The sequence below is a fragment of the Capra hircus genome, chromosome 17 (genome assembly GCF_001704415.2).
Source record: "Capra hircus breed San Clemente chromosome 17, ASM170441v1, whole genome shotgun sequence".
Taxonomy (NCBI): Eukaryota; Metazoa; Chordata; class Mammalia; order Artiodactyla; family Bovidae; genus Capra; species Capra hircus.
Window position 1 is genome coordinate 69,149,722 of NC_030824.1, and position 23,296 is coordinate 69,173,017.

At 38.5% G+C, this 23,296-nt stretch overlaps 1 protein-coding gene across 2 annotated transcripts in view; it reads left to right on the forward strand.

Moving 5' to 3' along the window:
- Positions 1-23,296, forward strand: part of KLHL2 (kelch like family member 2) — a 161,852-nt gene that overhangs the window by 131,402 nt on the left and 7,154 nt on the right. For both annotated transcript variants that reach the window (XM_018061632.1, XM_018061633.1), the window contains 4 exons: positions 4,642-4,758; positions 6,486-6,635; positions 12,294-12,411; positions 22,924-23,121. In XM_018061632.1, coding sequence (XP_017917121.1) covers positions 4,642-4,758; positions 6,486-6,635; positions 12,294-12,411; positions 22,924-23,121 — 583 coding nt within the window. The remainder of the gene's footprint in view (positions 1-4,641; positions 4,759-6,485; positions 6,636-12,293; positions 12,412-22,923; positions 23,122-23,296) is intronic.

Consider the following 23,296-nt stretch of genomic DNA (forward strand, 5'->3'; position numbering starts at 1 on the left):
GTACAGTGATATACTGTTTTTCCTTTTTTTTTTTTTGCTTTGTTTTGTGACAGCCAGTTATCTTTGATCAGAAGTTAAGAAACTCAGTTAATTGACTTGTTGGTTGTGTAAATCACTGTCTACTCATTCCATAGGAGCTTCCCTAACTGTTTAGACACTGAAGTTTTGTACTGGACATAACAGTACGAGCTTACACACATTAAACTGTCTGAAACAAAGGACATTTTGGGAACTGGATTTCTTCTCACAGCTTAGATAGATACCTAGAAGAATTGTGATCTAAAACATAATATTCTTAAACCAAACTGATTTCATCATCTTGTGAGTTGGAAGATACCCAGATGGCAAAGCTTAACTGGTTCCACACTGAGCTTCTTCCTTTAGACTGGGCCCTGCAGTTTACACAATATTCTCCCTGTGTTTTCCTCCCTCACTTCCAAAGCCATGTGCCGTTCCTTTGTCTGTGTATAGCCTGTCTCTTCAAATCTGAAGTTGCCTCTGTCAGCCACCTGCACCTTTCATATCGGTGGAGAGAGAAGCTTCTCAGTGGCTTTGATTCTTTGGATAGATTTTATACCTTGTGCAAATCAGGGCACAAAAGTTTATGCACAGGCTATGTTTAGAAGAAGTGAAACTTTAGTTTTTCTTTTTTATGCTTTGTTGTATAAACTTTAGTTCTCTTCCTCAAGGATATTCATCCTGCTTGGGGGCAAGACACATTTCTCATAATAGTTACCAAATGAAAAAATACTTGAATGTCATGAAATGTATAGTCTTTTAACATCCCAGAAGTATAGAGGAAGACACTACTATTCATGTTTAATAGATGTGTGTTGAGTTTCTCCTGTGTACCAGATATTGCTATGGAATTCTGGATATAAGAAGGTTGACAACATGAAATTTTTAGTTATGACCAGCAGAACAACCAGTGAGGTAATAAATGATCACAGAATGCTGTAGAGGATCCAATAGGAGCATGTAATCATTCCTTGGATAGAGATTGGCATTTAGCATGACTCCAGTGTATGATCCAAGTTTTTTTAAAGTGAGTATGAGTTTTCCAGGGAAACAGGATGGGTAGGAGTGAAAAGGGCAGCCCAGGTAGAGGGAACAGAATATGTAAATATAAAGAGATGTGAAAGAATGATTGCATTTGGTTGGTTTTTAAGACTAGAGTTTATCGTGTATCTATAGTTTATACTGTAGTGCCTATACTGGAGAAGGCGATGGCACCCCACTCCAGTACTCTTGCCTGGGAAATCCCATGGATGGAGGAGCCTGGTGGGCTGCAAAGAGTCGGACACAACTGAGCGACTTCACTTTCACTTTTCACTTTCATGCATTGGAGAAGGAAATGGCAACCCACTCCAGTGTTCTTGCCTGGAGAATCCCAGGGACTGGGGAGCCTGTGGGCTGCCATCTCTGGGGTCACACAGGGTCAGACACAACTGAAGCAACTTAGCAGCATCAGCAGCATAGTGCACATGCAATACAGAGTGTGTGTGTGTAGACACAGAGAGTGTATGTAGGCACAGAGAGTGTGTGTGTGGGCACAGAGTTTGTATGTGTGTAGGCACAGAGTGTGTGTGTAGGCATAAGAGAGAGAGTGTGTGTGTGTAGGCACAGAGTGTGTGTGTGTAGGCACAGAGTGTGTGTGTGCGTAGGCACAGAGTGTGTGTGTGGGCACAGAAAGTGTGTGTGTGTGTAGGCACAGAGTGTGTGTGTGTAGCACAGTGGCTGGAGACAAGATGGGAAATGACATAAAATACTTCCTGAGACTTGTTAAAGAAAATTAACTTTATCCTGGTGATAAAGAATATCTGAAGAGTTCTTAGCAGTAGGAGAATACCATAATACCTACCCTGTAGACAGGTCAGCGGAGAAGGAGATGGCAACCCACTCCAGTACTCTCACCTGGAAAATCCCATAGGCTGAGGAGCCTGGTAGGTTGCACTCCATGGGGTTGCAAAGAGTCAGACACGACTGAGTGACTTCACTTTGACTTTTCACTTTCATACATTGGAGAAGGAAATGGCAACCCACTCCAGTGTTCTTGCCTGGAGAATCCCAGGGAGCTGCCGTCTATGGGGTCGCACAGAGTCGGACACGACTGAAGCAACTTAGCAGCAGACATGTCATGGATACTATTCTGGTTTTCTACTACTACATAACAACCTCACCAGCCATTTTCTTAGGCTCATGATCTGTGAACAGAATTCATCCAGGGCACATGGGGACAGTTTGTCTGTGCTCTTCAGGGCCTGGGGCTTCAGCTGGATTGGCTTGACAGGTGGCATGGTTCTAACTGGAGCCACATGCCTGAGGCTTCCTGTGTGTGAGGTTACTATATAAGGTGTGGATTCTAGAGAAATGGTTTTACTAGGGACCATTTTTAGAGACTAGCTCTAAAATGGTGATATGCATAATAGATCAGAAGTTGGGTGAGGATCAGATGGGAGGATGCTGAAGTTACCAGTGTGCAGTAAGATCTGGTTGGTGTAGGGTTGTAGAAAGAGAGGTGGAGAAGAGAGAGCAGAACCAAGAAATAGCAGATAAAATTGGCAGGACCCTCTTAATCTCTAGCATCTGGCACATAAAGGTACTTGTGGACTGAATGAATTGAAGAGGCATGTTAATTGTAGTGTAGATTATTTTTAGTGTCTTGCTCTGTACTTGCAGTACGATAACCTAATTTTTGCTCCCCAGTTATTCATTTGCTGCTGCTGCTGCTGCTAAGTCGCCTCAGTCGTGTCCGACTCTACAACCCCATAGACGGCAGCCCACCAGGCTCCCCCATCCCTAGGATTCTCCAGGCAAGAACGCTGGAGTGGATTGCCATTTCCTTCTCCAGTGCATGAAATTAAAAAAAAAAAAAAAGTGAAAAATAAAAGTGAAGTCGCTCAGTCGTGTCCGACTCCTAGCGACCCCATGGACTGCAGCCTGCCAGGCTCCTCCGTCCATGGAATTTTCCAGGCAAGAGTACTGGAGTGGGGTGCCATTGCCTTCTCTGAGTTATTCATTTACATATCATCAAACATTTTCTATAACCCTTTAAAGATTATTGGGTTATATTCTCATCAATCTGGAAGGAAATTATGTGGTTAAATACCATCTTCTTAATAGCTCATTAACTTTCTCATAGGTATATGTTTAATGTCCTTATTATTTAGATTTTTAAGATTTTAAATATCACATTTAATACATTCTAGTATTATGATGAAAGAAAGTTAATCTGTTCTGCAGATTATTTGGAAGTATGTGGTCCAGCATTTTGCAAACCCAGAGTAAAAGCCAAAAATGCTAAGAGTAGATGATTGTTATTCCAGGTATCACTTTGCTTTATTATTTTGGGTGCTTTATTCAAAAGGGACTTTAGATTTTAATCTAGTAGAACCAAGTTCAGTTTGGAAAGGTTGTCAACAATGAATTAGATCATATATCTTCAAATTTTCACCTCTGTCACTGAAGTTCAAGAAGATTAGATAATGTACTTGGTGAAATACATAGTAAATACCCAGCGAAAAGTACTCACTAAATATGTAAAAGTACTAAACATACTTATTAAAGTACATATTTAATTAAAAGTAGATCTACCATATGATCCAGCTGTCCCACTTCTGAGTGTATATCCAAAGGAAATGAAAACAGTCTTGGAATATCTACATTCCCCTTTGCCTGTAGCAGTTTTTACTATAACCGAGACGTGGAAACAACTTGAATGTCCATCAGTGGCTGCGTGGATAGAGTGGTGCTAGAGTGAAAAAGCTGGCTTAAAATTCAGCATTCATAAAACTAAAATCATGGCATCCATTCCCATCATTTCATGGGAAACAGATGGGGAAGAAGAGAAAACAGTGACATTTCATTTTCTTGGGCTCCAAAATCACTGCAGACAGTGACTGCAAACATGAAATTAAAAGATGCTTGCTCCTTGGAAGGAAAGGTATGATAAACCTAGACAGCGTATTAAAAAGCAGAGACATTACTTTGTGGACAAAGGTCCATCTAGACAAGGCTATGGTTTTTTCAGCAGTCATGTATGGATGTGAGAGTTGGACCATAAGGAAAGTTGAGCACCAAAGAAGTGATACTTTCTAATTATGGTGTTGGAGAAGATTTGAGAGTCCCTTGGAGCGCAAGGAGATCAAACCATTCAATCCTAAAGGAAATCAACTCTGAATATTTCACTGGAAGGGCTGATGCTGAAGCACCAGTATTTTGGCCATCCACCTGATGTGAAGAGCCAGCTCGCTGGAAAAGATCCTGATACTGGGAAAGATTGAAGGCAGGAGAAGAAGAGGATGACAGAGAATGAGATGGTTGGATGGCATCACCGACTCAATGGACATGAGTTTGAGCAAAGTTTAACAGGTTCCACACTGAACTTCCTCTAGACTGGCCCCTGCAGCTTACACTTGGGGAGATGGCGAAGGGCGTGCTGCAGTCCATGGGTTCACGAAGAGTTGGACACAACTGAGTAACTGAAAAACAACAGCATAGTCATGATTTGAAAAACTTCAACCATGGATAAAATTTGGGTGTCTTAGCATGAGTGTTATATAAAATGTAATCTCCTTGTATTTTATTCAGATACCTTGGTATATAACTCATTACTTTTCTTTCCCTCATATTTTCTGCAAGGTATTTGAAGCAGTAATAGCTTGGGTGAATCATGACAAGGATGTGAGGCAAGAATTTATGGCTCGGCTGATGGAACATGTACGGTTACCTTTGCTTCCTCGGGAATATTTAGTTCAGGTAAAAGTATTTGCAGAACACATAAGTATGCACTAGCACCATGTCACTGGGGCAACAGTGTGTAGATTCTCGTTACAGAGTGGTAACCGGGCATAGGGCAGTAAATATACCTCATGTCCTCGGCAACTGCTACCTCTTGGGCTACTTCCCAGTCTTAAAGTTTGCTTCTCCCCAGTGTCTGATTTACATAAGCAAGTACTGGAGCTTGTGAAAGCATTGTTTGCAGTGATGTAAGTACATGCAGAAACCACATCTGTAGTTCTGTGTCATTTCTGCATCTCTTTTGCCTTCCTTCTGTTAGCCTCCTCTAATTAGTGAATGGAATGGAATAGAATGGAATTCTAAGCTGAAGAAAACCGGGTTATTTGAAACAAATAGCAGTAAATGGATTTTTAGTAGTCTCTGAACAATTTTAAATTTACTGTTTTATTATTAGCATTCCTTTATACTAGGATCATTTCAACATTTTAATTTATTTTTTTTAATTTTTTTTCTCAGTTATTAAGCTACTTTTTTTTTTTTTTTGCTCTTTATTTATTTATTTATTTTTTTACTTTACAATACTGTATTGGTTTTACTTTACAATACTGTATTGGTTTTACAATACTGACATGAATCCGCCATGGGTGTACGTAAGTTCCCAATCCTGAACCTCCCTCCCACCACCGTCCCCATATCATCTCTCTGGGTCATCCCAGTGCACCAGCCCCAAGCATGCTGTATCCTGTATTGAACCTAGACTGGTGATTCATTTCTTACATGATAGTATGCATGTTTCAATGCCATTCTCCCAAATCATCCCACCCTCTCCCTCTCCCCCAGAGTCCAAAAGTCTGTTCTCTACATCTGTGTCTCTTTTGCTGTCTCGCATACAGGGTTATCATTATGATCTTTCCAAGTTCCATATATATGTGTTAGTATACTGTATTGGTGTTTTTCTTTCTGGCTTAAGTCACTCTGTATAATCAGCTCCAGTTTCATCCACCTCATTAGAACATTTTAATTTATAATTGAAGCCATCCAGTGAAACTTTTTTTTTAATTATTTGTTTTTAACTGGAGGATAATTGCTTTACAGTGTTGTGTTGGTTTCTGCTATTTATCAATATGAAGAAACATTTCTTTATTTGCATTAGATCTGAACATTTTAGAATTGTTTGAAGCTTGTTTACTTGTTGTCGTATATCACTTGTACTCCGCCTTTAAGAAAATGAACAGAAAAAAAAACAAGAAACCTATCCTGCATTTGAGGATAGGGATAGGAGGGACAAGATTTATTTGTGGTATAGGCACATTGTTATAAAGTATTTTGAATCCCTTTACTGGATATTTTATTTCAAGGCTTAAAAGATTGTCTTTATAATATTACCTCCCCTGCTTAAAGGACTCATTATCTCAATTTTCTAATTTTTCTTACTGTGTGGCTTAAACTATTTCTTAATTTGGCTTAAAGATAACAAATAGATGAATATAGTGCTACTAAAGATTATTCTGTAACTGACATTGAAGTATATGATTTTCATTGCAGTTCTTTATTATTTATATGCTTTTCTCTGCAGACCAGATAGTCAAGCATTTTTTTTTAGTGATGTTTATAAACTTGCCTCTGTAACTTTCAGATTGAACCAGAAGATAGTTATTCTTTTTTCTTCTTCTTTACTTGTTTCTTTGTCATTTTCACATGAATTAGCTATCCCCTCATAGAGTGAGTCTGATTTCTTCTTTCAGAGGGTTGAGGAAGAAGCACTGGTGAAGAACAGCAGTGCTTGCAAAGATTACCTCATTGAAGCTATGAAGTACCATCTGCTACCAACAGAGCAGCGTATATTAATGAAGAGTGTCCGGACCCGACTGAGGACACCCATGAACCTTCCCAAAGTAGGATTTGCTGTTCATACCTGTTACTACCTCATCTGAAAGGCCCATAATGAGGCTCTTAATTTATTTTACTCATCTGAATTTCCATGTACCCAGGAATTCATTGTAGTATATGTAATTCAACTTCTTTGTTGATTTTGTCTGTGGAGGGTGGGCATTTTTTGACTCATTTAATCTTTATAAACCACATGATATTGCTCTTCTGGAATAGAGGCAACTGGTATTTATCCCTTCTGAGTTTCTTCAGCTCTAGCTAACAGCAGAGAGGATAATCAGAATATGTAGATCTAAAGATTTCTTTGTAAGCTACATGTTTGTGTGATAAGTGAAAACTGAGTAGTTTCACAGAATTGCTTACAACTAAGGATGCTAGCTTGTTCCTTTTGTTGCCTCCTATTGTCTGTTGTGTACAAATAGTACACAGTTTGATGGTTCACTCACACATCATACATAGCCATTTCAGTGTAGATTTCCCAGATGTCTTCCCAGATCTCCAGTGTTCCTAAATTTCCTGTGTGAAAGTTTGTATTCTATCTTTATGTTTTTAGTTGAAGCCATTCATTTCTTACTGATTAAATTTTCTTTACAAATAACCCCTCATTTCTGTCTTTCTGTTTGCAGTTTCTTCTGCTCTGCGTGCATCTTTATAGTACTAGGAGGCCAGCACTTTAAGCACCATTTTGTGTATGGTCTGATCAAAATGATCCATACATAATATAATACTTTTATTTATGTATTGATTTCTAGCCCTCATGTGTTTGGGGGCAATGATGGATTAAGAAATAAGAATTAATCTGTTATCTATTGTTTTCTTACATCATCTTTAGTGATTTTTATATTTCCATTAAATTTTATCTTTTATATTCTTTCACTTTAATAATTTTATTTAGTATTTTTTCAAAGTTTTTTTTTTTGAGTCTACATTTTAGTTGCTTCAAATCCATATTAGTAGTGTTTTTCTGTTTTGCCCAGTGTTAAGAGTTCTCAATTTAGAACTGATTATATTTTGCCAGTGTGCTACTCCCTCCTTTTTTTCTAAATTATTAGTAAATATTTTAATTTAAAATGGACTTCCTGGTGATTCCTCATTAGAAATACCTACTTACCAATATAGTCCATTTATAGGAAGTGTCAGTCCACATTATTGTATTTATTATCTAAACCAAAAACAAGTAATTTGGCAAATAGCATCTGATGAGATCTAGGATTATATAGATTCAAATTTAGCATGATTTTTTTTTTAATGTCCCTCTGTGTGTTACTCATCATTTCATAGGCTCCTAGAAATTTGAATGCTTTTCTCAAAATATTCTAAAGTTTTAGTGAAAATTATTGTCACTTAAAAGATATTTGCAAGGCACTCACTTCCTACCCTATTTTGAAAATTGGTATTTGCCGTTTTTAAATTTTCTGATCTCTCCTCAGTTCTCCAAGATTTTTCAAAAATAATTGTAAGTGGCTCAGTAAGTACATTAGCTAGTTCCCTTAATACCTTAGTATGCATGCCATCTGGGTCTGCTGATTTTATAAGTGTTTACATTTTCCAAATACCTTTTACCTCCTTTTATAAGAAGTCATCTCTATTAAGTCTTCATTACTTCATATCTGTCCATATTGTTTGGTGTCAGTTTTTGTTCTTACCAAAAAATACAGATTTATAAAAGCCATCTATAGCCTTAGCCCATTTGAATTATTATTTCTTTTATGCTGGTCTTTTTAACTTCCTTCTAAAAGGTTTGTCTTATCTTTAATACTTTTTAAACATTTCATTTTTTTAAAAGGTCTCTTCTTAACCTGTATATTTCCTTAGCTGGCATCTTTAGCTTTGCTGTCCTTAGCTATGCCTTAACCTTTAGAGTGAAAACTAATTCTCTTCTAATTTCTGTAATAAGCATGCTACTTTTAAAAACATTCTAAAGAGTTCTTGGTGAAATCCTGTCAATTATTTTCTCTTTTGTGATCATCTATTCAGTTGACACTGTCTTTGGCTCTTCTCTGCCAATGGGTTTGGATGGCCCTCCCGACTGTATTAACTTTGGGTTTCTCAGTTCTTTAGCTTTGATTTCATGGTGGGTATGCTGATCCATGAAGGTTCTATTCTGCTCTCTCAGGGTGACTGGAGAGTAGGGCGGCACAACTAACAGGTAGCAGGGAGATACACTGCTGCTAGTTTTGTATTTGCATAGTCTCTCCTGAAAGTTTATTTATCTGCACATATTTTTGAAAAGTGCTTCTACTGGATGCTTTTACAATAACACTGTTTGTCATTTTAGAGGGGCTATATTCAAGATTAATTCTAACTAGATAGTTAAGAATGAGGCAACATGATTAACAGTAATGATGCATTTTATTATAATCACAATAAGACACATCAGACAAAATGTGGTGGCAGTCCTGGAATAATAGATAATATGTCTACCATGACAGTGCCTTATTAGTCTCTGATTCTGTGGACTCATACTTATTTGCATAAGATAAATCTTTTTATAGCTCAGACATTAGTTTTGTATCTTCAGTAAACCGTCTTGGGAATGTGTAAGGCACTCTTGGATTTGGACAGTATAATGAAAAACTGTGTATGTTTTGCTATATGTTATTGTTTAGTTCAGTCTCTCAGTTGTGTCCGATTCTTTGTTACTCCATGGACTGCAGCATGCCAGGCCTCCCTGTCCATCACCAACTACCAGAGTTTACTCAAGCTCATGTCCATTGAGTTGGTGATGCCATCTAACCATCTCATCCTCTGTTGTCCCCTTCTCCTCCTGCCTTCAATCTTGCCCAGCGTCAGGGTCTTTTCAGATAAGTCAGTTCTTCGCATCAGGTGGCCAAAGTATTGGAGTTTCAGCTTCAGCATGAGTCCTTCCAATGAATATTCAGGACTGATTTCCTTTAGGATGGACTGGTTGGATCTCCTTACAGTCCAAGGGATTCTCAAGAGTTTTGTCCAACACCACATTTCAAAAGCATCAATTCTTCGGCACTCAGGTGACTTTATAGTCCAACTCTCACATCCATATGTGACCACTAGAAAAACCATAGCCTTTACAAGACGGACCTTTGTTGGCAAAGTAATGTCTCTGCTTCTTAATATGCTGTTGAGGTTGGTCATAACTTTTCTTCCAAGGAGCAAGCGTCTTTTAATTTCATGGCTGCGGTCAGTATCTGCAATAATTTTGGAGCCCCCCCAAAATAAGTCTGTCACTGTTTCCACTGTTTGTCAATAGTTGTATTGTGCGGGCTTAGTTGCTTCTCAGCATGTGGGACTTTAGTTCCCTGACCAGAGATCAAACCCACATCCCCTGGATTGCAATGAAGATTCTTAACCACTGAACCACCAGGGTTAACAATAACCATTGGACCACCAGAGTTAACAGTAACACCGCATGTTATTGTTAGCTTCTTTTTTTATTTGGAACCTGTATTTTTGTAAATGCTATCATATTATTTCTGTCTGTTTTTCTTTATTTTACCCAGGATATCTAAATTTGATATTTCAGGAGGCAATTTAAACTAATATTTAATAGGTGAAGAAAATGAAAGAACAAAGTTTAATTGATCTACATTTCAAGATGCTCACTTGATTTTGTGTAACTAACTCCCTACTTCTTACCTTCCTTAAATATGTCATATTTAACTTTTCCATACACATGTCTTTGTAGTTTTCTATTCCTTTATATTAGCATAATAAGTATGATGTTTCTCATGTGAAATCAGCTGTCTTTTACAAACAGTTGGGATGTCAGAATCATGACACACTTTTGATGGTAGTAACACCGTCTCTTGATCTCATACAAATATCCCTGCTCTCGTCTTCCCATTATACATTCTTCCTTTCCTGGCTATCTCTGATTTTCGGAGTTCCAAATCCTCAACCCATTTTACTTCTCTTGAGTGAGTAAAGGACAGATATTACTACCTTTCTCTGTAATCAGTAGCACATTTTCCCTTCCCATTTTTGATCTACAAGAAGTGAACTGTTGCATGGAAATCATAAGATTCATAGTTGTGAATCATGAAATCTATTCAACTATTTTGTTTCTCAAGGATTTTTTGAAAAGTATTCCCTTTAGAGATTTTTTTTTAACTGTAACCAAGCCTCTTCTAGCTATTGTGTAACTGCTGGGCAGAGTTTAAAAGTTTAAGCACAGATAGATCTTGTATAGATCCCTAGATACAGGATTGATCTTACCGTCTGTTGCACCTCTGTGATTTCACAACTTTTCCCCCTCCCTTTTTTTCCTTTAGGAATAGTAAGGAAGGGTAATGCAGATTTTCTTTGTTAATTCTGCCTTTTATTTATTTGCATTCAACACTAGGGGAATGACAGGTCTAAAAAAGCTTATATAATTGTGCTGTATCTGATCTTTTTAAGACCTTTAAAATTCTTTCTCCTTTCCTGTAAATTACTAGAATACGCTTCTTTTTGGAAATAGGACTTCCTTTGATTTCTATGTACCCATCTTTCTATAGTTTTAAGTACAAGTAGGTCATTGTTCAGTCAAGGTGCAAACTCCCCCTTTTTGTGTCTATGAATCATTCCATCTTCTGTTTGAGTTTTTGTTTCTTTTGAATATTCTTTTTCCTGTGGTTATCTAACTTTTTGCTTGAAAAGTCCCTGCCGTTCTTTACAGTGTTCTACTTGTGACATCATTAACTTTTACATTCTTCTGAATTGACAGCTATCCAAAGTGTGCTCATTTATATTCATTAAAAGACAAACACATTGATTGCTAAATCCCATCTATCTAAAGGTTCTCCCTGCTCCAGGAAGTTTTCACTAAATTACGGCTACATTTCATTTTCTGATCAGGAATAGCAGTTAATGTCTATAATCATATATAATTGTATATTATTCTTGAACTACTTTAGAATCTTGTCTCCCTAGTGAAATCTATAAGCTCTTAGGGATAGAGACCATGTCTTATATTTCTTATATAGAACACCTTAGCACAGTTCTGATTAAACACAGATGATAGACACTTAATAAATAGTTGGTGAATTGAGTTGACCTCACTTATTCTCTGCTCATTCATTTGTTATGATTTCTAGTATCTCCATTATCTGGCCTCTTGTTTGTTTTATTTGTGGGACATCCATGGAGATCTCTTTACTTGATATCTAGGAATCTGTACTCTCTCGTGAACTTAAATTTAATTAGTGCTCCTTTTTCAGTAGTGTTTTTTTTTCTTCTTCCATCTTTCTTTTAATACCATACTGTCCTCTTCACCTCATCTACCCACTAACATAAATTTCATTTTGTCTGCTCTCCTAGGTTGTGGAGATCTAATCCCTGGTCATTACAAAGCTGGGATCTAGTTTATAGCAAGCCCTATGACATACTGCAGCCTTGCCAGTGCTGATTGCCTGCTGTTTTTGGCTTAAATACTGCTTCTGCTTGAAGGATCAGAAACTTATTTTAGTTTCTGATATCCTTATTTTTGACTAAATGTGCTAGAAAATAGAATTGTAGTTCTAACATATGTGTGCCCCCTTGGTGATGTTTATTAAATGTTTATTAGGTGGTTGTTTTCCTTCAGCTCACCCTGCCATCTTCATCCTAATACTCTCCATGTCATTGTCTTCGTATCAGTAAGACATTTTAAATCCCTGAGTATGCAGTAGTTGTTTGTTCAAGTGCTTATACTTCTGCCCTTCCAGTTAATGGTGGTGGTTGGGGGCCAAGCACCAAAGGCTATTCGAAGTGTGGAATGCTATGACTTCAAAGAAGAACGATGGCACCAAGTAGCAGAATTGCCTTCTAGGAGATGTAGAGCAGGTAAGCATGATGCATTGTGATCATTTCCCTGTTGCTGGGTCATTGGGAGTTTCCTCTCAGGTCTTATCTTACTAACTAGAAGAATCTATTGGAAAAACTTTGATTAAAATAGCTATGTGATTAAACAGTGATTCAGGAGCCTCATACAACTCACAAGACATTGGCGGAGTTAGCAGCTTATTTCTTTAATTTACATATTTTTCTGATTCTAATGTAAGGTGGAGTATTAGCAATTTGCTGGATATTTTCCTAGTTACCTTTGTTGAAGTATTGAGAAGCGATTCTTTAGCTTGGGACACTTATTGCTAAGAAATTCCTAACTTGGCTATAATCCACAGTTGCTTTCTTCCAAGCTTCTGCTTTTCAAGCATTTGTTGAAATGGACCTTAATTTAGCCAAAACTGCAATCAGAAAAAGACGTTTGCAATTGCTAAGAATTCCTTCTGAGACTCAAACCTGGATCTGTAAATTCATGTCTCCCAGTGCAAAATGAGTTGTAAGCATAACAGAACATTTCTATTGTGGTAGTCCTTTAACAGTACATCCTGGAGCTTGTTATATAAGAGCATAGATTTAACTCATTCCTTTATAGCTGTCTAGTATGTTGGAGAGGGGGTTCTGGATGTAGTATAATTTTTACTAGTTTTTAATTGAACATTAAAATTGTTTTTAATCTTTCTTTATGAACAGTGCTGCAATTCCTTATACATATATCATTATGTATGTGTGCTAATAGATTTTAGTTGGATAAAACTCTAGAAATGGAATAATTATTAAAAGGGTCTCTTAAGATATACTGATTATTATTTCCACTAACAGTAAATATGAAGGTACTAATTTCCCTACATACCCTATGAAAGTGAAAGTCCTCAGTCCTATCCAACTCTTAGCAACCCCGTGGACTATCTAGTCCATGGAATTCTCCAGGCTTCCCAACCCAGGGATTGAACCCAGGTCTCCCACATTGCAGGCAGATTCTTTACCAGCTGAGCCACAAGGGAAGCCCAAGAATTCTAGAGTGGGTAGCCTATCCCTTCTCCAGGGGATCTTCCCAACCCACAAATCAAAATGGGGTCTCCTGCATTGCAGGTGGATTCTTTACTAACTGAGCTATCAGGGGAGCCCCTATAATACCTTATAATTAAATGTTTGAGTTTTGCAAGCTGGTAGGTGAAAAATTCTTTCACATCTAGTCTGCACTTCTATTTTGAGGAAAGTTAAACATCTTTCTAAATGGTCAGTTCATGGTTTCATGATTTTTGCCATTGTTTTATTATTGATTTGATATGTTAAGGAGAATAGCCCTTTTTTCCTGTCAGTCGTGGTGTGAATATCTATTTGTATTAATCTTTTGACTTTATTTGCATTATTTTTGTGTTATTTTTGCCATGTAACACTGTTACTATCTATATGTTCCTGTACCATCAGAAATTTGTCCTTGTACTTATGGATTTCTTTCTTATATAGAAAAGCCTTACTCAAAAATTATTTGTGTGATTAATTCATAGTATTAGTATCTTATATAGCTGTGATAGTTCTCAAAACTTTAGAAATCAGTATTGGTATATTACTATTACCTAAGCTACAGGCTTACTGTATTTTAGTTTTTGCTGTTAATGTTCCTATTCTGTTTCAAGACCTCACATTGCATACATGCATGTATTTATAATTGAAGTAAATACAGTTGATTTACAATATTGTTTCAGGTATACAGCAAAATGATTCACTTACGTTTATCTTAAGACTATTTTCCATTATACATTATTTCAAGATATTGAATATAGTTCTCTGTGCTATACAGTAAATCCTTGTTGCTTATCTACCTTATGTGTAGTAGTATGTATGTGTTAATGCCGCACTTCTAATTATCCCTTTCCCTGTTCCCCCTTTGGTAGCCATAAGTTTGTTTTCTGTGTCTGTGAGTCTGTTTTGTATGTAGATTTGTTTGTATCATGTTTTAGACTCCACGTATGTGATGTCATATAGTGTTTGTCTTATGACTTACCTCTGTGTGATATTCTCTAGGTTCATCCATGTTGCTGCAAATGGTAGTATTTCGTTCTTTGTTATGACAGAGTAATATTCCTCTGTGTATGTGACACATATTAAACCAATCATCTGTTGGTGGACACTTGGTTTGTTTCCATGTCTTTGCTATTGTAAATAGTGCTACTCTGAACATTGAGGTGCATGTATCTTTACAAATCACAGTTTTCATCTTTTCCAGATATATGCCCAGGAGGGAGATTGCTGGATCATATTGTAGTTTGCATTTTTAGCTTTCTAAAGAAAACTCCATACCATTTCCACAGTGGCTACACCAGTTTACATTCCCACCAACAGTGTAGGAAGGTTCCCTTTTCTTCACATCCTTTTCAGCATTTATCATTTGTAGATTTTTTGATGAAGCCATCTGACCACTGTGACGTAATACTTCACTGTGGTTTTGATTTGCACATCTCATAATCTCAGATGTTGAACATCTTTTCATGTGCCTGTTTGGACATCTACTTATCTTCTTTGGGGAAATGTCTGTTTAGGTCTTCTGCCCATTTTCTGATTGGGTTGATTATTTTCTTTTTGTATTGACTTGTATGAGTGGTTTGTATATTTGGGATATTAACCCCTTGTTAGTTGCATCATTTGGAAATGTTTTCTCCCATTCCATAGGCTGCCTTTTCATTTTGTTGATGGTTTTCTTTGCTGTGATTGTGTTTGTGATGGTTTCCTTTGATTCCTTAAAAATCTAAATTTTTAAGTTTTGGCCACCTCATGCAAAGAGTTGACTCATTGGAAAAGACCCTGATACTGGGAGGGATTGGGGGCAGGAGGAGAAGGGGACGACAGAGAATGAGATGGCTGGATGGCATCACCGACTCAATGGACATGAGGTTGAGTGAACTCCGGGAGTTGGTGATGGACAGGGAGGCCTGGCATGCTGCAATTAATGGGGTCGCAAAGAGTCGGACACGACTGAGTGACTGAACTGAACCAAACTGAGGTCCTGTTGTTGATATTTGCTCTTATTTCTTTTGCCTTGGGAGACTGCTCTAAGAAAATATTGCTGTGATTTATTTCCAAGAATGTTTTGCCTGGTTTTTCTTCCAGGCATAGCATGCCTTACATTTTGGTTTTTAAACCATTTGTGTTTATTTTTGTAGGTGGTATGAGGGAGTATTCTAATTTCATTGATTTACATGCAGCTGTTAAGCTTTCCCAACACTACTTGTTGAAGAGACTCTCTCTTTTCTATTGCTTAGTGTTGTCTCCTTTGTTGGATTAATTGACCATAGGTATGTGGCTTTATTTCTGGGCTCTCTGTTCTCTTCCATTGATATATATGTCTGTTTTTGTACCATTACCATAGTGTTTTGTTTACTGTAGCTTTATAGTTTTGTGTGATGTCTAGAAGAGTTATGCCTCCAGCTTTATTCTTTTTCCTCAGTATTTCTTTGGCATTTCTGGGTCATTTATGGTTCCATGTAAGTTTTAGTATTGTTTGTTCTAGTTCTCTGAAAACTGTACTGAGTATTACAGATTGCATTTAATGTGTAAATTGTATGGTCATTTTAGCAATATTTTTGTAAGAGCAAGAGATTTCTTTCCAATTCTGAGTCATCTCCAGTTTCCTTCATTGTTGTTTTATAGTTTTCAGCATATAGATCTACCTCCTTGGTTACACTTATTCCTAGGTTGTTGGAATTTCAAATGGGACTTATCTTTTAAACTTTGTTTTTCTGATATTTCATTGTTTGTGTAAAGGAATGCAACAGGTTTTCTGTGTATTAATCTTGTATCCTGCTATGTTGTTGAGTTTATTTAATAGTTCTAATAGTTGTTTGTGGAATCTTAAGGGTTCTCTATAGAGAATGTCACATCATGTGCAAATAATGACAGTTCTTACCTCTTCTCTTCCTATTTGGATACATTTTATTTCTTGTGACTTCCAATACAGTATTGAGCAGAAGCAGTAAAAGTGGGCATCCTTGTCTTCTTCCTGAATTTAGCAGGAAGTTTTCCAGCTTTTCACTGTTGAGTATTATGTTTGCTATGGATTTGTCATAAAGGACTTTTATTATGTTGAGATATGTTCCCTTTATACCCACGTTAATGAGATTTTTTGTCGTGAGTAGATGTTGAATTTTATTAAATACTTTCTCTGTGTCTGTTGATATGATCATCTATTTTTTTGTTGTTGTTCCTTTTGTTAAATGGCGTATCGTATTGATTGATTTACTTATCTTAAACCATCCTTTTTAACCTGGAATGAAGGCAACATCAATATGATCCTTTCTCTGTATTGCTGGATTTGGTTTGCTAATATCCTATTGAATAATTTTGCATCGATATTCTTCAGAGATATTGGCCTATAATTTTCTCTTTTTTGTAGTATCTTTGTCTAGTTTTGGTATCAGGATGATGGTGCCCCATAGGATAACTTTGGAAGTATTCCTCTCTTTGGAATAGTTTGAGGAACATAGATAAGCTGTATGGTCCTGGACTTTTGCTTGCAGGGAGTTGTTTTTATTACAGATTCTATTATTATCTGTTCCTTCAGTTTTGGCTGAGCTTTTCAGGTGGCTCAATGGTAAAGAATCTGCCTGTAATGCAGGAGACGTGGGTTCAGTCCTTGTATTGGGAAGATCCCCTAGAGAAGGAAATGACAGCCCACTCCAGTATTCTTGCTTGGGAAATCTCATGGACAGAGGAACCTGGTGGGCTACATATAGTCCATGGGATCACCAGAGTTGGACATGACTTACCGACTAAACAGCAACGTGTTTCTTGAAACTTTTTCATTTCTTCTAGGCTGTCCAGTTTGTCATTATGTAAGTGTTCACAGTATTCTAATGATTTTGTTTTTTTTTGTATTTCTGTGGTTGTTATTTCTCTTCTTTTACTTTTTTGTTTGTTTATTTGGATTGGCTCTCTTCTTGTTGAACCTAACTAGAGATTTGTTGATTTTTGCTTATCTTTTCTAAAAACCAGCTCTTGGCTTTATTGATCTTTTCTGTTGTTTTTCTTTTTAATCTTCATTTTCTTTATTTCTTCTCTAATCTTTGTTATTTTTCTTTCTGCTAACCTTGAGTTTTGTTTATTCTTCTTGTCCTAATTATTATAGTTGGTAGGTTAGGTTGTTTGAATTTTTCCTTGAGGAACTGCTTTTACTTCATCCCATAGGATGTAAGGTTGTGTTTTCATTGTCCTTTGAGTCAAGGCATTTTCTGATATCTTATTTGAGTCTGTCATTGACCCATTGGTTTTTTAGTAGTATGTTGTTTCATCTCCATATGTTCGTTTTTTCCTCTGTTTTCTTTCTGTAGTCGATTTCTAGTTTTACACTATTGCAGTCAGAAAAGATACATGAAATAATTTCTGCCCTCTTAAATTTGTTGAGACTGGTTTTGTGACCTAGTGTGTGGTGTATCCTAGAGAATGGTCTGTGCATACTTCAAATAAATGTAATGTATATCTTGGGTATTTTTTGATGTAGTGTCCTATAGATATCAGTTAAATCCAACTAATATGTTGTATCATTTATGATCCCTCTTTCCTTATTGATTTTTTTTTTGTCTGGAATGTCTGTCCATTGATAGCAATGGGGTATTAAATTTTCCTACTATTATTATATTCCTGTCAATTTATTCCTTTATGCCTGTTAGTATTTTTTTTTATTTTATTTATTTTATATTGGGTACATGTATCCTCAGAATTTTTCCACAGTTTATTGTGATCCACACAGTCAAAGGCTTTGGCATAGTCAATAAAGCAGAAATAGATGTTTTTCTGGAAACATCTTTGACTGTGTGGATCACAATAAACTGTGGAAAATTCTGAAAGAGATGGGAATACCAGACCACCTGACCTCCCTCTTGAGAAATCTGTATGCAGGTCAGGAAGCAACAGTTAGAACTGGACATGGAACAACAGACTGGTTCCAAATAGAAAAAGGAGTATGTCAAGGCTGTATATTGTCACCCTGCTTATTTAACTTATATGCAGAGTACATCATGAGAAACACTGAGCTGGAAGAAGCACAAGCTGGAATCAAGATTGCCGGGAGAAATAGCAGTAACCTCAGGTATGCAGATGACACCACCCTCATGGCAGAAAGTGAAGAGGAACTAAAAAGCCTCTTGATGAAAGTGAAGAGGATAGTGAAAAAGTTGGCTTAAAGCTCAACATTCAGAAAACGAAGATCAGGGCATCCGGTCCCATCACTTCATGGGAAATAGATGGGCAAACAATAGAAACAGTGTCAGACTTTATTTTTTTGGGCTCCAAAATCACTGCAGATGGTGACTGCAGCCATGAAATTAAAAGACGCTTACTCCTTGGAAGAAAAGTTATGACCAATCTAGATAGTATATTTAAAAGCAGAGACATTACTTTGCCGACTAAGGTCCGTCTAGTCAAGGCTATGGTTTTTCCTGTGGTCATGTATGGATGTGAGAGTTGGGCTGTGAAGAAGGCTGAGTGCCAAAGAATTGATGCTTTTGAACTGTGGTGTTGGAGAAGACTCTTGAGAGTCCTTTGGACTGCAAGGAGATCCAACCAGTCCATTCTGAAGATCAACCCTGGGATTTCTTTGGAAGGAATGATGCTAAAGCTGAAGCTCCAGTACTTTGGCCACCTCATGCGAAGAGTTGACTCATTGGAAAAGACTCTGATGCTGGGAGGGATTGGGGGTAGGAGGAGAAGGGGACGACCGAGGATGAGATGGCTGGATGGCATCACTAACTCGATGGACATGAGTCTGAGTGAACTCCGGGAGATGGTGATGGACAGGGAGGCCTGATGTGCTGCGATTCATGGGGTCACAAAGAGTCGGATACGACTGAGCGACTGAACTGAACTGAACATGTATTCTCTTTCAATATTGATCCCTTTATTATTAAATAATGTCCTTCTGTGTCTTTCGTTAGGACTTTTAAAGTCTATTTTGTCTTATATGAGTATTACAACCTCTCCATTCTTGTCATTTACATTTGCATGAAGTATCTTTTTTCATCTTTTCACTTTAAATCTCTATGTCTCTCACACTGAAGTGAGTCTCTTTGTAGACAACACAGTGTAATTTCTTGTCATATTTTTCATTATTTTTCATTCTGCCAATCTATATGTCTTTTGATTAGTCCATTGACATTTGAAGTAATTATTGATAGGTATGTACTTATTAGGACTTCCCCAGTGGCTCAGCAGTAAAGAATCTGCCTGCAGTGCAGGAGAGTCAAGTTCAATCCCTGGCTTGAGAATATCCCCTAAAAGAGGAAATGGCAACCCATTCCAGTATTCTTGCTGGGAAAATCCCATGGACAAAGGAGCCTGGTGGGCTATAATCTGTGGAGTCACTAACAGTTGAACGCAATGAAGCATGTACACAGAGAGCTGTCAAATCCCTGTGTAGACGGTGTAAGTCCAATATTTTTGGTGTGAGGGCTGTTTCTGGTCTGTATGCCAGCCACATCTCTCCTCAGAATGTGCTGGCTGTTAACCCTTGATAAGGGGAAGTGATTGCAGTTGTTGTATCCAGAACCTGCTCTAGATGTTGAGTGGGGCCTCCTCTTTTCTTCTTGGCTATCACAGCCTTGTCAGGAGCAGGATCTGCCCCCAGTTGTTTGAGTAGAAGCACGGAGTCTCAGGCTCAATATGGTGCCATTGCCCTTGCTCTGTCCCAAAAGAAGTGAGCTCTAGAAGCAAGTGAGGACCATATGGTCACAGTGTGAACCCCTATGCAGTCATTTGTGGTTCTGCCTAGAAACAGCCCATGGTCATGTCCCTTCCTCCATGGCGTTCATCCCAGATCTATTGCTAGGCTATGGTGTGTGGTGTGGAGTAGGCTGGTGCTAGGGGCCAGGGTGCTGTAGCTGCAGGAATCAAGATGATTGTGCTGCTGCTGCTGCTACTTGGGCTGCCTCTGTGACAGGCCTCTCCCAGGACCTATCTGCATTAGATCTGGCTCCAAGCTTCAGTGTCAGATGGGCAGAACCAGAGTGCTCCATCTAGAAAAGGAACCCCTGTGTATTGCCCAGGGGCTGTTTCTGTGTTTGTGTTTCATATGTTTCCGTGGTGTCACCCAGTGTATACACCAAGACTGTCTGCTGCCCTCATGGTGTGAGTGCTGACAGTGGGCTCTGAGATTCAATAAGACCATACACAAGGCCCTCCAAGCTGTCTCCGTGCAGATAGACTGAGTCCTCAACCTGGGCCCATCTGCCCGAGATTCAGCATCTAGCTGCTGTGCGTACTAGCATCCCCACCCATTGTGCATTTTAATTTAGACAGGGAAGCATGGTGAGGTTGCGGCGATCAGCTCCAGGGTGTCTCTGCTCTGATTGCTAGTAAGCCAGTACCCGTACACTCCTCAAGAGCAAAGACCAGGCCCCTTTGAGACAGGCTGGGACCTGGAACATGGCATCCTTTACTGTAGTGCTTGTATCTGGAAACACCTTTAGCAGCAGAATATAAAGAAACTCTGGTGGTAGTTTAGTTGCTAAGTCACGTCCGACTCTTGCGACCCCATAGACTGAAGCCTGACAGGCTCCTCTGTCCATAGGATTCTCCAGGAAAGAATATTGAAATGGGTTGCATTTTCTTCTCCAGGAGATGTTCCTGACCCAGGAATAGAACCCAGGTCTCCTGCATTGCAGGCAGATTCTTTACTGACTGAGCTATGAGGGAAGCCCACTTCACACATGCATAGTCAGGGCACTTATGAACAAGGCTAAAACACAACTGCCACTTCCGACATGCTGGGAGCAAAAGCAGGGTCCTGCACACAGCACTACCAAGGGGTGGGCAGACCATCTAAGTTACATGCCCTGTGCACCCCACCGATCCTCTCTCACCTTCACACCATTTAAGAAATCAGCTCTCGTCTCTTCAGGGAGTGATCAAGGGAACCTGTTACTTGTTTTTGCCCCCTTTTGCTAAGCACATATCCCAGTAAAGGCCTGCCTGAATTCCTGATCTGGCCTCTTATCAATTGCTATTTCTTAGAGAGTCCAGGAGCCCACATCTGTAACACCTTCAGCCCCTCTATCTGTCCTATCAGACCTTGCAGCAAGCAAGGGGGCTCCCCAAGACAAGGTCCTGCCCATGTGAACCTTTCCTTCTTTACAGCTCCCTCTCAGGTGTGCTAGGCCTGTCCTAAATGCCTTTTTTCCCCCATCCTCCTTGGTTACATGGAAATTTTCCTTGCAGCTTTGGTTGTAAAAGAGATCTCTTGCCAGTTTCCAGTCAGTTTTCTGTGAGAGTTGTTCCACATGTAGATGCATGTTTGATGCATTTGTGGGTGAGATGAGCTCCATTTCCTCCTGCTCTGCCATTTTGATCCTTGTAATATTGCATTTAGTTGTCATGTTTTCTTAATCTCTTCATACTTGTGACAGTTCCATAGTCTGTCTGTATTTTCATGCCCTTAATTCTTTTGAAGAGCACTTGATCAGATATTTTGAAGAATGTTTTACAATGATACTGCAAAGTATGTAAGATTTATTAACCTTGAAATAGATGTTATTTGCTCTAGTGGTTCAGGAGTTAGTGATAATCCCTTCAGGATTAGTGGTTTGGGGAAGGCCTCATAGAAAATATGGAACTTTCATTGGGTTTTCCAACTTGAAGAGGAGCTTCTCAGAACAGGACAGCAGCACGAAAAAGTTTGGGTAGGTGAAGAAGTGGTGAAATCCAGAGTCTGCAATTTAGTTTCTCCACCTAGGGACCCCCTAGCATCTCACTAGCCCAGGGGCTAGCAAACTTTTTCTTAAAGGACCAGAGAGTAGTTATTTGTGGCTTTGTGGGTTATATAATCTTTGTCACAACTAATCAGGTGCCACCATAGTTGAAAGCAGCATGATGAATGTCTGGAGCTATGTTCCAATAAAACTTTATTTATGGATACTGAAATTTTAATTTTATGTAACTTTTCATGTATCATGAAATATTCTTTTCTTCTTGACTGCTTTTCAACCATTTAAAAGTGTAAAAATCACTCTCAGTTCAGTGAGCTTCTACTGAAATAGCCTACTGGCTATAATTTGCTAACCCCAGATTTAGCCCACTAACACGATAAACTAGAAGCACATTATGCAAATTAAATATAAACATGTTCAGGTAGTTGGAAAATTCTTGCTCATTGTTTAAGTCTGTGTATATCTTTGAAAAAGTCAGGAGTCAAAGTAATACCTCAACCCATGCCATTGCATTTTTTCATAGCAGAAAGGAGCACGATCTAGTTGTTCTGTATTCTCACTAACAAACAGTGTTTCTTAGGACCTATTCAGCCAAGCTTCTCCTTAGGGGAACTTAAAACCTGACAACAGTTTTAGACTGTTTGGAATGCAGTCTTTAGGTGGTGGCAGTGTTCTTGTCTGGAGAATCCAGGAATGGGGGAGCTTGGTGGGCTGCCGTCCATGGGGTTGCACAGAGTCAGACACGACTGAAGTGACTTGGCGGCAGCAGCAGCAGCAGTTGGGTTGCACACTCATTTTAACTGCTGTATTTCTTTTGCAGGGATGGTTTACATGGCTGGACTCGTTTTTGCTGTTGGTGGCTTTAATGGTTCCTTGAGGGTCCGCACTGTGGATTCTTATGACCCTGTGAAAGATCAGTGGACCAGCGTTGCTAACATGCGAGACCGGAGAAGCACTCTGGGGGCTGCTGTGTTGAATGGACTGTTATATGCGGTGGGAGGCTTTGACGGGAGTACAGGCAATTTTCTTTCATCTTTTCTAAATTACTGTTAGAAATTAACATAGCAATCATATTTATGGAACAAGGCCTGGCATAATTAGGAGTCAGTTGAGTGTTTTACTAGGTATTATAAATGTAAGTTTAAAATTTCCATCCAGAATGCCTTTAAATGTGTTAAGAGTGCTGAGTATAT